The sequence below is a fragment of the Phycodurus eques genome, chromosome 5 (genome assembly GCF_024500275.1).
Source record: "Phycodurus eques isolate BA_2022a chromosome 5, UOR_Pequ_1.1, whole genome shotgun sequence".
In the NCBI taxonomy this organism is placed as follows: domain Eukaryota; kingdom Metazoa; phylum Chordata; class Actinopteri; order Syngnathiformes; family Syngnathidae; genus Phycodurus; species Phycodurus eques.
The window spans coordinates 26,710,766-26,726,895 of record NC_084529.1 but is presented as its reverse complement, the minus strand read 5'-3'; the positions used below and the strand labels follow the sequence as shown (position 1 = coordinate 26,726,895).

General features: G+C 41.7%; 2 protein-coding genes across 7 annotated transcripts in view; one reads left to right on the top strand and one right to left on the bottom strand.

Moving 5' to 3' along the window:
- The window catches only part of tmtc3 (transmembrane O-mannosyltransferase targeting cadherins 3), a 48,240-nt gene extending 40,997 nt beyond the window's left edge, over positions 1-7,243 (bottom strand). For 3 of the 6 annotated variants that reach the window (XM_061675877.1, XM_061675882.1, XM_061675883.1), the window contains exons 1-3: positions 2,696-2,832; positions 2,087-2,173; positions 1,174-1,387 (exon numbers count right to left, since the gene is read on the bottom strand). In XM_061675877.1, the coding sequence (XP_061531861.1) occupies positions 1,174-1,362 (189 nt within the window). In that variant the 5' untranslated portion in view covers positions 1,363-1,387; positions 2,087-2,173; positions 2,696-2,832. Of the gene's footprint in view, positions 1-1,173; positions 1,388-2,086; positions 2,174-2,695; positions 2,833-7,081 lie in introns of those variants that run through there. The other 3 variants (XM_061675880.1, XM_061675881.1, XM_061675879.1) reach the window with 3 other exon arrangements.
- LOC133402318 (centrosomal protein of 290 kDa-like) overlaps positions 3,104-16,130 on the top strand; it is a 39,587-nt gene continuing 26,560 nt past the window's right edge. The window contains 20 exon segments of the mRNA XM_061675873.1: positions 3,104-3,229; positions 3,904-4,032; positions 6,224-6,301; positions 6,412-6,469; positions 6,539-6,585; positions 7,427-7,576; positions 7,931-7,984; positions 8,142-8,162; positions 10,682-10,828; positions 10,913-11,095; positions 11,178-11,267; positions 11,889-12,011; positions 12,104-12,227; positions 12,969-13,132; positions 13,262-13,424; positions 13,494-13,594; positions 13,659-13,725; positions 15,465-15,553; positions 15,658-15,733; positions 15,804-15,925. Of these exon segments, the coding sequence (XP_061531857.1) occupies positions 3,919-4,032; positions 6,224-6,301; positions 6,412-6,469; positions 6,539-6,585; positions 7,427-7,576; positions 7,931-7,984; positions 8,142-8,162; positions 10,682-10,828; positions 10,913-11,095; positions 11,178-11,267; positions 11,889-12,011; positions 12,104-12,227; positions 12,969-13,132; positions 13,262-13,424; positions 13,494-13,594; positions 13,659-13,725; positions 15,465-15,553; positions 15,658-15,733; positions 15,804-15,925 (1,971 nt within the window). The 5' untranslated portion in view covers positions 3,104-3,229; positions 3,904-3,918.

Here is a 16,130-nt window from a genome sequence, read left to right as displayed (position 1 = left end):
GTCGGTGAAAAAACACATAATCAGTGTGGGACTATTTGTGGTGTCTCAGACAAACAACACGCAAGTTATTTGCAATCTGTGCACAACTGAAGTACGTTGTGGGGAACGTCATCTAAATGCTTCAACACAACAAATTTGATGGGGCACCTGAAGAAGTTCACAAGGAGGAGCATGCCGCGTTCAGGCAACGCAGCGTGGGGGGGGGAAAAAGGAAAAGCCAAATCCGACCCAAACTCTGGAAAACACCCGTCCATATAGGGACAGTGAGAAAGTTAGAGTAAGCATGTCAATAACAGTATTTGTTAAAGTAATTTAATTACAGTAAATTAGCACCCATTATTTCTGTCATGTTGTAATGTTGATTTGAAATAAAGTTATATCAGTACCCAATCCTTGAATGCCCCCTAGGGGTCATTGATGTTTTAACTTTTGTCTAAAATGTTAAGAGAATAAATTTAAGGATTCACTACTCAGTATACAGTACACAAGTATATACAATAAATGAACAGTCATGTAAATCGACTCATTGGTCCATCTAGTGATTGGATCGGTGATTAGGTTATCGTTTTTTTAAAACTTGCTCATCGGTGATCGGCCCCAAATATCCTGATCGTGTAACAAAATATAACAGTCAAAAATTTAAGGGGGACTGAATACTTTCCGTACCCACTGTCGGGCTGGGTTAAATGGCTTTAAAATCCATCCATCAATTTTCTGTACCGCTTATCCTCACTAGGGTCACGAGCATGCTGGAGCCTATCCCAGGTGACTCTGGGCGAGAGGCGGGGTGCACCCTGCACTGATTGCCAGCCAATCGCAGGGCACATATAAACAAACAACCATTCACACTCGCATACACACTTAAAGGCAATTTAGAGTTTTCAATTAACCTACCACGGATGTTTTTGGAATGTGGGTTGAAACCGGAGTACCCGGAGAAAACTCACGCAGGCATGGGGAGAACATGCAAATTCAACACAGGTGAGGCCGGAATTGAACCCGGGTCCTCAGAACTGTGAGGCAGATGCGCTAACCAGTCGTGCACCCTGCCGCGAAATAAAATTAATGTTTTTTTTCCCATAAAAATCCAATTACTGATTTTTTTACCTGCATTTATAGAAACAGCAACAACAAAGAGATTATTGGTCCCAGAACAAGTGGAAATCGACATACCTCAGCCATGGGCGTACCCCAGAAGTCGTTGAGGAAGAGGCTCCTCAACGGCGTGGTGGGCCGTAGGTCCTTGTTGTCGAGGATGGCCGAGACGTCGTCAAACACGAAGCCACACGAGAGGCTGTTCCAGTAGCACGCCACAACCAAGCTGGTCAGCAGCAGTGCCTCTTTCAATGACAGGGCAGTCATGGCGCAACAACGCCGTCATGGATTGCTGTGCAGGAAAACAAACAGGTGATTTGGGTTGGTTACAGATTTTAGTGATTATTAAGTTTATTTTTTTTTTATGTCTTTAGCATTTTTAGGTCAAAGAGAGTCCCCGCTGACATGCACTGCTTGCACTTACAACACAGGTGTGAAAAGAGGACCTAGTTAACAAAATCACAATCAGTGTTGGCAATTTAAGTGACTAGTGGCTTCTAATTCCTGCTAAGAAACAGTCTACATGAGCGGAATCATTTTCACATTGTTTTATGTATGACAAGAAGGGAGCCTGGTAGAAGCCAATCACTGGGTCAATTGCGCTAGATACTGCAAAACCCATGGTGCCCATTTAACGACTGCAAAAGTAGACATTTATTCACACTGGAATGTACCGGTACAACTGAGTAAAGTCAAAGCTGTCTGGTATCAGGAGAAATAAAGAAAAATCCCAGAAGGTAAAAAAAACAAAAGGCAAAACTTTTATTGACTAGTCATTGTCATCTGCTTTTTCTGGAAATAAAGGGGGTGGGGAATCGATTGAAACTGGATATCGCTCAGTCCGAGTGCTTGTTTTCATTAGGGTCGCAGGTGAACTGGCATCTGGTATCTTTCGGCAAGAGGCGGGGTACACCCTGGACTGCTCGCCAGCCAAACCTAGTCCATTTGTTTTGTTTTTTTGAAAGTGTTGAAATCTTAAAGTGTTAAATACCTGCTTTTTATTAACTTTACTTCATCCAAATGATGGTTGGTTGGGCTTGTTGCGAGATGTGCTGCAGCCTCCGAGCCATTAAAGGCCCTGCAAAGGCAAAGCTTACAAACAAGGGAAGGCTAAAGTTGGGGTTCGAAGCCGCAATCTCAGAAGTCTGAGACAGACGTGCCAACAACTATCCGCCATGCTGCCCGCAGCAGCAACTTTAGAAACAGTAAGCGCAGTCAAACGGGCAGTATGCACAGGATATATTATCACAGTCGACTTGTTATTTGGATAGATTGTAACACAATCAATTAAAAACAAAACTGGAGTTGAACATGTACAAGCAACCGGAAGGTTGACAGCTGACTTTAAACCCATAAAGATTGTGTAACTCGTGCTGTTCCCTAGCTTTCAGGACCACTGTTGTTCGTTTACCAAATCGCTTTTGCCACCAATCAAGTCTTCGCACATTCCGTCCCGCTTACTTTGCACGACGAGCAGCTTGATGTTAGTTCACCACCAACAGTTGAGTTACTTTTGCAGCTAATGCTAGTTTAGTCGTGCGCCGCGAGAAGTAACGGGCTTTTCGCTTGGCATGTTCCCTAAAATGTAGCCGTTACGTACCGTGTCCTTACTAGAATCAGGATGCAGTTACAGGTGTCACGTGCAAACGATTAAAAAAAAAAATAATAATAATGTAAAACACAAAAATGCAATACACGATTCAGTAAGCGGCATTCAAGTTGTGCGCATGTGCCACCCAAAATCGGCCCGTCGTCAGGATTACGTCCGGTGCAGAGGTGACAGGACGAAATAAATGTGGGAATTTGGATCACGCTACTTGAAATTGGTGATGAAATTAAAGAGAAATTGCTCCATTTATTTTATATGTTTTTTGCATACATTTTTTTTCATATAAATAAATATTGCCGTATCAACACTATATAACCTCCGAAGCATTAGGTAGCGGTATACAGCGTCGAACTGATGGTGAACGCCACTTGACGCAATACACCAGAAGAAGAAAAAGTGTCGAAGAAGAAATACATCAACATAAACAAAATGTTGCCGCCTTAATTTTGATTGAATAAGCGAAGTATGACTTTTTTGAAACACTGACGGTTTTTTTTTATACACTTTATACACGACAGCGAAGAGGTAATTGATGTTTTTCCACACATAATGTGTTATAATGGGCGGCACGGTGGCCGACTGGTTAGAGCGTCGTCAGCCTCACAGTTCTGAGGACCCGGGTTCAATCCCCGGCCCCGCCTGTGTGGAGTTTGCATGTTCTCCCCGTGCCTGCGTGGGTTTTCTCCGGGCACTCCGGTTTCCTCCCACATCCCAAAAACATGCATGAATTGGAGACTCTAAATTGCCCGTAGGTGTGAATGTGAGTGCAAATGGTCGTTTGGTTGTATGTGCCCTGCGATTGGCTGGCAACCAGTCCAGGGTGTACCCGGCCTCCTGCCCGATGACAGCTGGGATAGGCTCCAGCACGCCCGCGACCCTAGTGAGGATAAGTGGTAAAGAAAATGGATGGATGGATGTGTTATAATGAAGTCTTCATTTGCCAGTTTGAGTAAAATAAACAGTCGGGCTGAACTGTACGCAATACAAAATTATTATTTTAGGTTCACTATATTTAGGTGCTTTAACTGTTCTTGGTTTAAAGACGTGTGTTGAGACTAAATAACGTCAACTCTCCAGGTGACATGCTGCTAAAGGTGGTCTGCGGTGATTTGTAGTAGTATTTGTCAACATTTTGTGATAATGTCAGCCTATTTGGGCGTTTTTATGTGACTTTTTATGCGTTTGCTGGCGGCCATCAGCTGTGTTGCGTCGCCATGGCTGGGACGCCTGTTGCTCTGGAGTGGGATGATGTGAAGAGGATCCAGCTGCAGAGCCTCCACGAATGTGACAGGGAAGAACTGGACGACCTTGTTACGCGGCTAACTTCGGTAACTATCAAACACGAATACAGGCTGGGTGCGCAGAAAGTACGTATCATCTTTTAAAAAAGCAAATTTTAGCAAATATATTTCTTTCCAGTCGGCACGGTGGACGACTGGTTAGCACATCTGCATCACAGTTCTGAGGACCGGGGTTCAAATCCCGGCCCCGCCTGTGTGGAGTTTGCATGTTCTCCCCGTGCCTGCGTGGGTTTTCTCCGGGCACTCCGGTTTCCTCCCACATCCCAAAAAAATGCATGAATTGGAGACTCTAAATTGCCCGTAGGTGTGCATGTGAGTGCGAATGGTTGTTTGTTTATATGTGCCCTGCGATTGGCTGGCAACCAGTTCAGGGTGTACCCCGCCTCCTGCCCGATGATAGCTGGGATAGGCTGCAGCACGCCCGCGATAATAATGTATTACACTTATATAGCACTTTTCTAGGCACTCAAAAGACACTTTACAATTTCATGCATTATTCATTCACTCCTCATTCACACCCTGGTGGTGGTAAACTCCTTGTGTAGCCACAGTTTAAGCACCTTTTATTAAATGTGGGAAAATAAAAAGGACTACTTTAACCCATTAAAAAAAAAAAGTTTTTATTATAAGACCCTTATTAAACCACTTTCAATTTTTGGGAAGAACAAAAAACGAATAATTCAACCAATTTTTAAAATGTGACAAAATAAAAAGTAAACATGATTAAAGCCATTTTGAACAAGAAAGAAATACAATAAAAACGATAAAACCCATTTTTAAAGTAGAAAAATAAAAAACGTGTATTCAACACATCTAAAGAAAGTGGAAAAAATAAAATGACATTTGATTGACAAAGTCGTCAAAAATAATGTCATACGATAAATCAGCATATGGCGCGAGAGCTCAGTTCAAGGAGCGTCAAACGATTAACTGCTATGCTTTGCAGTTGAGACAGAAAGTATTCCAAAACTTGGACCATTGTCACAGGGAACAATACAATTCCAGAATTTTACCGCAGGTTGAAAAAAAGCAAATAGTGTTGATTTTCTTTGAAACACTATTTGTTGACGTCGCCAGACCTCACAAGAGTTCGGCAGAAAGTTGCCAAGGAATGCAACTCATGCACAACAATTATATCTTTCACAGTTATTTGCTATGGGAAACATTTTTAACCGTTAACAGAAGTAAACTTGCGTTTCAACTTTTGTGACATTGCTTGAATAGTTCAAGGTTTTACAATGGCCCCAGTTAGATCCGTCAACAGATTATTTCTGTCTCCATTATCTCCCATGAGAATTTTTTTTAGTGATTGAGAGTGGTTAACTTTTATTTATTTATTTATCTATTTATTTTTTACACTTGTAAGACATCACTGTACAGTTACTACAGGTTTTACAATTGAACAGGTTGTTTCTGTATCCATTACTTCTCATTGAAAAACTCCTGTTTGACCTTGGTAGTTCCACTACTTTGAATGATGTCTGATATGAGCAGTCAATACATGACTTTGCTGTTCCAATACATTTGGAGGGGACTGTAAATATTTCACTGAAGCATGCTGTTGCAGTGAAGATGAAAATGATGCACATTCAAGTGGAAACATTATTATCCCAGATGGCTGTTTGTTTACACGCCACAGCATCAAATGCACTGAAAAACCAGCACTTAATGAGAAGACAATAAAAAGTGTGGTACAAGTCATAAATACTCTTCACAACCATTTCAGGGTAATGTCATTATTCAAGCAATTTATCCATCCATCCATCCATCCATTTTCCATACCTCTTACCCTCACTAGGGTTGCGGGCATGCTGGAGCCTATCGCAGCTGACTCTGGTTTAGAAGCGGGTTACACCCTGAACTGATCGCCAACCAATCGCAGGGCACATACTGTATAAACAAACAGCCATTGACACTCACATACGCACTTACAGCCAATTTGAGTTTTTGTTTAACCTATCACGCATGTTTTTGGAATGTGGGAGGAGCTCAACTGTTAAAAGTCACATTTGAACATTGTTAACGGTCATAAAAAGCATAAAAAGGTTTAAAGTTAACGTGAAGCTAAAGGTAAGCACTGTTATTAGTTGAAAAAAATTCCATAGGATATCATGAAATTTAAATACAGTTTGACTAAGGTCTCTCAGTCTCTATATGAATGGAGCAGTTCTCCTTATTTGGCGGTGTTGTTATGGGGTGCGTTTGTTTTATGTCACAGACAGAAGAGTGGCAGGTGGACCGTCAGGCTCAGGAGGACGTCGTCCATGTACTGCAAGTGTTTCAGACCCTGCTCAAGGTCTTGTGCTACTCTCATTCTGCACTATCAACAACTACAGTATTTTGTAAACGAAGCAGCATTAATTGTGCTTCGTTTCCAATGCTATGTGTGTCTTCCTCCCATTGCAGATTAAACATCTGGAGGTGTCTCTCGCTGAGCAGTTGATAGAAGAGCAAGAGAAAAATGGTAGGTGAAGCTTTTCTGAATAAGACACTTCTTACGCTGATTTTTGATGATGACATCTCTGCCGTGTAGAAAATAAACTTCAAGCCAAGGTGTTGAGACTAGAGAAAGACCTCAAGGTAAGACTCAGTTTATTTCAAACAAGCTTAAAAATATACCACCTATCACCAAGCCACATGGACTCATATATCATATTGAAGTCCTTGATGAGCATGTTCCAGATATGTCATTATTTTGTCAATATGAGATAAGATATATAGGATGAAGCAATGGTGCAAAGAAATTGACATTTTTGGTTTAGAAAAAAAAAAACGAAATTCACCACAAAACATTGACGAATATGTCATAGGCTCGAACATGTTCAAGATCTGCCATTTAGAGTATTTGTTAATATGCCCTCATAAATTGAAGCAATGGCTAAAAAAAATTTTTTGTAAGAAAATGCCTCTACATAATTTTGCTAAAAGTCATATCAACTCATACGCCATATTAAAGGCCTGGATGAGTTTGTCAGTATAACCTGGCAAGGTGAAGAAAATTGTGAAGAAAAAAACAGTTTTTGATTGAAAATATCTTTTTTAAACAATGTGTCATGAATGAAAAGTGTCACATTACCTTTTTGGGGCCCTTTGTTCATTTATGAGTGGGGTTATCTTCCGATGCAACGCTTCAGTGAGTTTACTTCCAGCAACAACTCTTGGGGCTGAGTAATCATTGCCGTATTGTGATTGGCTGAGCACCTTAAGAGGATTATACCTAATTCCGTGCATACTGGCAGACGTGCTCGTTTAGATTACGACACTCTTCTTTTGTTAACATTTGTACACCATCCAACTACAGAACCTGTTTGCAGTGCAAAAACAAAAGGTAATCTTGGGCTAATCCATATGTCTGTATAAATTTTTAAGTGTTCCTATTATTACCACAAAAGTAGTTCTGTTTTTGTGTGTCTGGTCTCAGTACGCGAAGAGCAGCGTTGGTGGTGGCGGGACAGACAATCGCTTCCTGAGGAATGAAATTTGTCAGCTGGAGAAGCAATTGGAACAGAAGGAAAAGGAGGTGACCCATTTGAGGAGGGAGATGGGAGGAAGCAAAAAAACCATAGAGGAGGTAGGACCATTATATCAAAATCACTATTACACTCTTTTTAGGCAGTAGGGGTGGGATTGTGGGACAAACCCCACAAAAACTGCACACACAGATAATTAGATATTCATCCACTATGGCATAACAGCAACAACCACTTTCAACACAAAGTGACACGGGACACGAGATAGATAAATTAAATTGTCAAAGCAGTAATATTCACACATACAGTACTTGTATTCATAATTTTAAAACAACCAACAAAATACAAAATACATTTTTTGTCTATATGTCCTGATAATTGGGTGAGCTCAGGGCAACATAGCAGTCGTACTTTAACAGATGTTTATTATGTGTGGTTACTGTTTCCTCTTGTAGTTGGTCCTACGAGCAGAAGCAGCCGAGGACGAGGTGAAGACATTGAAAAGAGAAGTACGTGGCCCCCATGCAAACCCCGAGCGCCTCCCTTTTTTCTCATTAGCTTTCATCTTCTCTGTCCAAATGTGGCCTCACTTAACTGTCTTTCATTTGTCATCCACATTTCTTCTCACATCGTTTCCATTGTTTTCTCTGATCTGCTTTGCCAAAGATAAAAAAGCTCAAAAAGAAGGTAAGATTCGTAGTTTGTGCCTTAAAATTTGATTTACAGGCTTGATTTCCATCGCCCCCCCAAAAAATTAAATAATAATAATAACTAGACTGTGCAATTCCTGGGGAAATTGCGTGTGAATGCTGAAATGCTGAATGAAATCATGTGCTTGAATGCGGTGAACACGTAGAAGTTGAAACGGTGCAAATCAGTTGAGAAATAAGGAAACTGTAGCAAAATTTGTAAAAATAATAATAAATAAATCTGAATTTCTGGCTTTTCTTTTGAAAGTTACTAAAAATTTGGGGAATTTGTTGGAAAAGTTGTTCACATGATGGCTAGAATGAGCTGAACATGTAGAAGTTGGAACGGTGCGAATCGGTTGAGAAATAAGGAAACTGTGGCTAAATGTGTAAAAATGTAGAATTTCGGGCTCTTATTTTGAAAGTTCGTGAAACTTGGGTAATGGGAGTGGTTCGCAGGATGGCTAGAAGGAGCTGAACACGTAGACGTTGAAACGGTGTGAATCGGTTGAGAACTGTTTAAGCAGGGGTCAAAAATGTAGAATATGACCTAATTTGGAAATTTTGTGGGTCAAAAAGTTGAAACATTTGGTGAAAATGGTGACATTTTTGGTGGGTGGGAATTTTTGGAACGTTGAAAATCAATCCCAAAGTGAATTGAATGAGCTGAACATTAAAAAATGTTAATGGGAATAACGTGAATGTGTTTTGTTGAATGTGCCATTGGAAATGAATGGGCAATTTTCTGGCGCAAAAAAATGGAATTGTGGGAAATGTGAAAATGTTGTGGTTTAGATGAGTAATCCCACGCGAGGCGTGAATTTTCCGAACATGTCGCAAGTTGGAACGGAGTGAATCGGATGTAAAATGGCGAAGGAGAAGCCTGTCAAAAAAATGGGCGGAATCAAAATAATGAGCATAAAAATGCCCCGTTGAGCATTCACACAATAATCTGGTTTGGAAGTAAGCATTAGTAAGCAATTGCTTGAGTTAGTGTATGCAATTTTGGATCCAGGGATCTTTCAAAGACAAGGTTTTCAGCGTAGTACGGGCCTGAAATGCTTTGCAGCCAGTTTCACTTTGCAACATGCAAATTGGTAGGGATGTCTGTCACAATTAGACACAAACTAAACTAAAAACTAAAGCCCAAGTTGGTTTAGCAGGAATATGTTTTATATGCCCCTACCAATGTAGACATGGTATTCTGATTAATATTGCCTTTGTGGAATTCATTCATTCATTCATTGTTCATTCAAAATGCTATAAAGCCATTTTTAAAGCTTTGGGGCTACAGTAAACCAGTGAGAGCCATTAGCCACAATTGGCGAAAACATAGAACAGTGGTGAACCTTCCAAGGATTGGCCGGCTGACCAAAATTACCCCAAGAGCGCAGCGAAGACTCATCCAAGAGGTCACAAAAGACGCCACAACAACATCCAAAGAACTGTAGGCCTCACTTGCCTCAGTTAAGGTCAGTGTTCATGACTCCACCATAAGAAAGCGACTGGGGAAAAATGGCCTGCATGGCAGAGTTCCAAGATGAAAACCACTGCTGAGAAAAAAGAACATAAAGGCTCGTCTCAATTTTGCCAGAAGACATCTTGATGATCCCAAAGGCTTTTGGGAAAATACTCCTGACCAGACAGAAGTTGAACTTTTTGGAACGTGTGTGTTCCATTACATCTGGTGTAAAAGTATGACCTTAAAAGGGCGCTCAAAAACCCTCCAATGTGGCTGAATTACAACAATTCTGCAAAGATGAGGGGCCCAGAATTCCTCCACAGTGCTGTCAGAGCCTCATTGCAAGTTATCGCAAATGCTTGATTGCAGTTCTTGCTGCTAAGGGTGGCCCAACCAGTTATTATGTCCAGTGGGCAATCACTTTTTCACACAGGGCCATGTAGGTTTGGATTTTTTTCCTCCCTTAATAATACAAACCTTAATTTAAAGACTGCACTTTGTGTTTATTTGTGTTGTCTTTGACTAATATTTAAATTTGTTTGATGGGAAACATTTACAGTATGTGTGACAAACGTGCAAAAAAAATAATAAGAAATTAGGAAGGGCAAACACTTTTTCACCACTCAAGTTAGTTTAGAAGTGTAAGTTTGATAAATGTTTATTTGATTATTATTGATGTAAAATGTATTCATTTTGTTTATTTGTATGTAAAAAAAAAAAACATTTTGAAACATTACATTTACGCAAGACAAATTATTTCTGCAAAAAAAATGCTTGTACCCTAACAGCCGTTTTAGAAACATCAGGGTCATTTGCAGTAAAGTTGTTTGAAAGACAAATTTGGCCCAGGGATTTGTCCGTCTTCTACCAAATTTGAAGCACATACAGTATACTACCACTAGACAGCTGGATGATTAAAAAAGCAGAGGTAATATTTGATTATTTGCCATAATACACAAAAGTCTCATTAACTCCGCTCCAAAGGTCTTTAATGAGCATGAATTTGAAGTTTTGTGCAAGCAAAAGGATTTAAAAGTAAATGTGTCCTGAATCAGAACACGCAACTCCAGCGGGACGTGGACTTTTATCACGGAGAGTTGGAGCGCAAGGAGTCGCATGCATCCAAAGAAGAGAATGCTGAGACTCAGAGGAAGCTCAGCTCAGCCAACCGCCAGCTTTCCCAATGCCTGGACGACCTTCAAGTACCCCACTCACCTCTTCTCTTTGACCATTTCCACATTGGTGGCCACAATTGTTAATTTGTTTTGTTTGTTTGTTTTTTAAAGCAAGCGGAGGAGGAGAACTCGCAGCTAAAGATGGACAACCTCCACATGCAGAAATGTGTGATGGAGTCAGCCAAGGAGATGGAAAAGATGAGCGATGAGTACAACCAGATCAAGATGGCCGTCCATCAGTGTGACTCCTTGACAGACCAGCTGAGAAAAGAGAGGGATCGCGCCGAGCTGCAGGTAAACAACCTCTTCAAATCAAACTTTTTAAACACTTTTTCTGTCAGTGTTTTCATGTTGCTGACATGTGCTTCATGTGCAGGTCAGAGAGCTGACGCAGAAGATAAACGATATGACGGAAGAGGACGACCCCATTATTGCAGCAGTGGATGCTAAAGTGGACCAATGGAAGGTTGGCGGATAACATTTCAGCACTGGAAGCTACTTTCACTTAACAACATGAAATAGATATAAATGTCTATAGTGAATAGACTCACAAAAAAAGTCTCAAGTCATGTCTGAAAGAAACAGTAAGTCTGCCATTTGTCTTTGTAGTGGCCATTTTAGGGTCATTTTGACAATTTACAGGGGTCCTTCAAAAGCAAAACCGTCCGAGATTTTGTCTCATTGCTACCAAGTTTGAAGCATGTACTGTATACAAGACTGATGGGCAGCGCAAGATTGTGAGCAGAGCACAGCAGAATAGTTTGAATGTATCCCCCAAAGCCAGCTTACTTAGCAACATGAAATTTTGAGACACTGAGTAGACCCACAAAAAGTCTCAATGAGCCATGCCCGAGAACACCAAGGAAGGCGGATTTAGCAACTTTCCAAGGATTACACGAGAGGCACCCTCTCCAGGCAGAAATGTACAGATGTAATAACTTTTTCTGTCAAAAACAAGAACCCTTTTGATATAAAATGACAAGATGTTTAGTAGCTCAACTGGTTTCAAGTGTCTTCGTCCTCGCTGCTAAGCAGATGCGTTTTGCCTACCTTGAGGATCTGTTAATGACTCGATATTCATTCACAGAAAGTGCTCTCTGAAAAGGATGAGGAGATTTCAGTGTACCAGCAGATGATCCGTGACCTTCAGCACAAGTTGCGCGTGGCGCAGTTGGACTTGGACAGAAGCAACATTATTGCTTTGCAGCAGGTCTGCTCTGCACTGCTTTTACTCCGATGTCCTCTCCTGAACATGTCAGTAATACTTATCAAGACAATTGTTGTCAAACATATGCTTTGCAGGCCTTGGAGGAGCGAGATGATCAGATCAAGATCCTGAAAGCGCAAGTGGAGCAGTTTACAGGGGAAATGGAGAAGCAGACGCTGCTCATGGAGGGTCTGAAGGTTCCCAAAAAGGAAAGTGGAGGTAAGAAGCTCCAGGTTCTTAACACAACAAAGACAGCTGTGATTAAAAAGTCGTTCTCAAAATGTATTTGTTTCTGAATGAAAAGTCTCAGTCTGCTAAGACAGTGTTTACCAAATGTGGTTTGTGACAAAACTTTCAAAGTGTATAAAAACATCTAAGTGGCACAATTGTCATGTGTTTTTGCTTCCAAGTGGCACAGTTCCAATGTTGTTGTGTTCCAAGTAAACCAAATCCAAACATTCTGTGCTCCCTAAACACAATAATTCCAATGTTTTCTTCAAAGTGCCACAATTGCTCGTGTGCTGATCGGGAGCAAACAACATTGGAGATATGCAGTGTTGGGAAAGTTCACTTTGGAATTGTGCAATAGATTGAATAAATTGATAAATTGTACTTTTTAGAGATCTCCCCCCCCCCCCCCCCCCCCCCCACACACACACACACAAAGATCGGTCAAAAACTGAAAATAAAAAAACTAACAATAGTAAATGTTTTCAATAGTAAAAAAAAAGTACCAGTAGCTAACCTTATCATTGAAGAGTACCACTTTGATGCCAAGTTTAATTTTTAGTCAATTTCATCCTATTTATTTTATAATACCATTCATAGGTGCTTTTTCTGGCCCTCAAGGACACTGTACGGAGAATAAATGCAACAATTGGGCTGTTGAATTATGCTAAAGAGGTTGAGTTTGTTGAGTGGATGTTGGAGTAATACGTGTGTGGGTGGGTCTGGTTTAAGCACTGGTTCAGCAGAGAAAGATGGAGGAACTCATGTCCAAGCGAGACGCTGCTGAGATGAGAGCAGCAGCAGCAGAGGAGGCTTTGAAACGAGCGGAAGCTCACGCTGAGGAAAAAGACCAGGAGCTCATCGAGGCCTCCAAGCGCCTGAGAGATTACGAGCTTGTAAGTGGATGACAACATGTTTGATGCTGTTGGTGTCGCTGTGTGTTCAATTGCTTCCTGACTTCTTTGAAAAGCTTCAGCCAAAAGTTTTGCATTATATCTCATGATGGTTATTTTTCTGTACTTCAGGGCACTTACGGCCTAGAAGAAGCCATCGGTGAGATCAAGGAGTTTAAAAGTCAAATCCGAAGGAGAGGTTTGGAATTAGAGGCCGTGACCAAGGAGATCAACCAAGCATACATGACAATCAACCAGCTCACAGAGGAAAATGAGGACTTCCGGGAAAGACTTGGTGATGTTTTTCATCACATTCAACAACAATAACACAACTCAGCTCATTCTTGTTTCTTTCTTTTCAAAGGCTATGAACCCAGACAGGAAGTGGACCTGAATGAGTTCAGGCGAACCAAAGACCTAAAACAACGGCAGTACAAAGCCGAAAATCAAATCCTCACTAAAGAGGTAAACACAATCCACAGTTTATAAACTGCTATTTTTATGCTGTTTCATCTAACTTCCTGTTCAGATTGAACGTCTTGAAGAGGAAAGACTGGAGATGAAGAAACAAGTCCGACTCCTGGCCAAGCAGAGAGGTGATTTATCACTATCACACTATCCTTATCACAGATAAATGGTATTGCATCCACTTAAACCTGCAGTATATAACAATTTTTTTTAAATTTTTTAACTACCAAGTCCTTTTCACCCAACCCACTTCTAGAGGAGATGACATGATGCTTATTAAGTCTATCGGTTCCGTTAATATCTTGCTGTATTTTTCAGTGTGTGATTTTTTTATATTTAATGAATGCCCGATTCATTTCCTGCGCTGACCCACTTGGTGACAGAATTTACGTATGATAGCTTTAAGACAAATAAACGCCTCCCTTTTACCATCATCCATCCATTTTCTGAGCCGCTTCTCCTCACTAGGGTTGCGGGCGTGCTGGAGCCTATCCCAGCTCTCATCGGGCCAGGAGGCCGGGTACACCCTGAACTGGTTGCCAGCCAATCACAGGGCACATAGAAACAAACAACCATTTGCACTCACAGTCATGCCTACGGGCCATTTAGAGTCTCCAATTAATGCATGTTTTTGAGATGTGGGAGGAAACCGGAGTGCCCGGAGAAAACCCACGCAGGCACGGGGAGAACATCCAAACTCCACACAGGCGGGGCCGGGGATTGAGCCCGGGTCCTCAGAACTGTGAGGCTGACGCTCTAATCAGTCGTCCACCGTGCCGCTCCTTTTACTATCAGAAACAAAAAATGAGTATCGGTCCGTTGTGGTAAAGAAGGAGCTAAGCCGAAAGGCGAAGCTCTCAATCTACCGGTCGACCTATGTTCCTACCCTCACCTATGGTCACGAGCTGTGGGTCGTGACCGAAAGAACAAGATCCCGGATACAAGCGGCCAAAATGAGTTTCCTCCGCAGGATGTCCAGGGCTCTCACTTAGCGATAGGGTGAGAAGCTCGGTCATTCGGGAGGTTCTCAGAGTAGAGTCGCTGCTCCTCCGCATCGAGAGGAGCAAGATGAGGTGGCTGGGGCATCTGATTCGGATGCCTCACGGACGCCTCCCCAGTGAGGTGTTCCGGGCATGTCCCACCGGGAGGAGACCCCGGGGACAACCCAGGACACGCTGAGGGGGCTGTCTTTCGGCTGGCCTGGGAACGGCTCGGGATCCCCCCCGGAAGAGCTGGATGAAGTGGCTGGGGAGAGGGAAGTCTGGGTGTCCCTGCTAAAGCTACTGCCCCCGCGAACCGACTTCAGATAAGTGGTAGAAAATGGATGGATGGAGTAGTAAGCGTAATTGTGACAGTTCAAAAACACTATTCTTCACACACCGATTTGAACTGGTGCTCACAAAAACAGCAGCACTGAGCAAGGAACGTAAACATTTCTCTCAGATGAATGAAAATCTTCCACTTGAACAGACACTCTACTGAAATAGATAACTTCCCCCTTAAAATGCTCTATTTCAGTAGTAAACTGTTAATCCCATTGAATCTCTATTTGATCTCTAACCTAAACAGCAGCACCTGTTGAAGCAAATAAAGAGTCTGAAGTTTAAATTCTAGGAAACTAATTCCAATCTGCCTCACTTCTTGCTATTTCTTCAGAATATCTTTTTGATGTTAGCTGACATAAATGATCCATATGCAGTTGAGTAAGTCATTGTCTTGAGTGGCCATTTTGGTATCAAAGCAGTCATTTTGGGGCCATTTTCAGGGTTCCTTCAGAAAGGAACTGGTCCTTGGGATTTTGATCTGATTAGTAACAAACTTTTAGATCTATGTGTTTGTGTCATGACCTGCAGTTGTATGTCTTTAGGGCTGCCACCATCCATCTTGGTGGAGGACGATGTCACACACGGCGTAAAATGGCCAAAGACCCACATGGATGAAGAGCTTCGAGCCAAGGTCAGCTCCCGATGGACCAAATTGGCTTTTTTTTTTTTTTTTTTAGGAAGGAACATTAAATTCCTGTCCTAGTTCTAAATCATTTATGAACCTCCTCTCTCCAGAACGGGCAACTGGAAGAAGAAGTGAAAATGCAGAAGAGACAGATTGATCTTCACAAGATTCAGTTTCACCTCAAATGTAAGACGAATCATTTCAATCATTTCCCATTGTCCATTTTGGGCCCTCCATTTTCTGTGTCTCCTCAAAGTGGAGCAGCTCTCTAAGGAGAAAGGGGATCTGGAGGCTGCACTCAAGGACGTCCTCCAGGCTTATAAGGCCAAGGAGACTAGTCCGTCTGACGCTGACTCTGGTATTCCCGGTCTGGTGGACGTAAGTAATTTCCCTGACGAGTTTATAATCCTAAAATTCAACTGTTCCAGTTTTCTTTGGTCTTTTCCAATGGCAGTCATCAAAACAAATTTCCCTGACGAGTTTATAATCCTAAAATTCAACTGTTCCAGTTTTCTTTGGTCTTTTCCAATGGCAGTCATCAAAACAAACTTCATATGCCTCATATTTCAAGTTTGCTCAACGG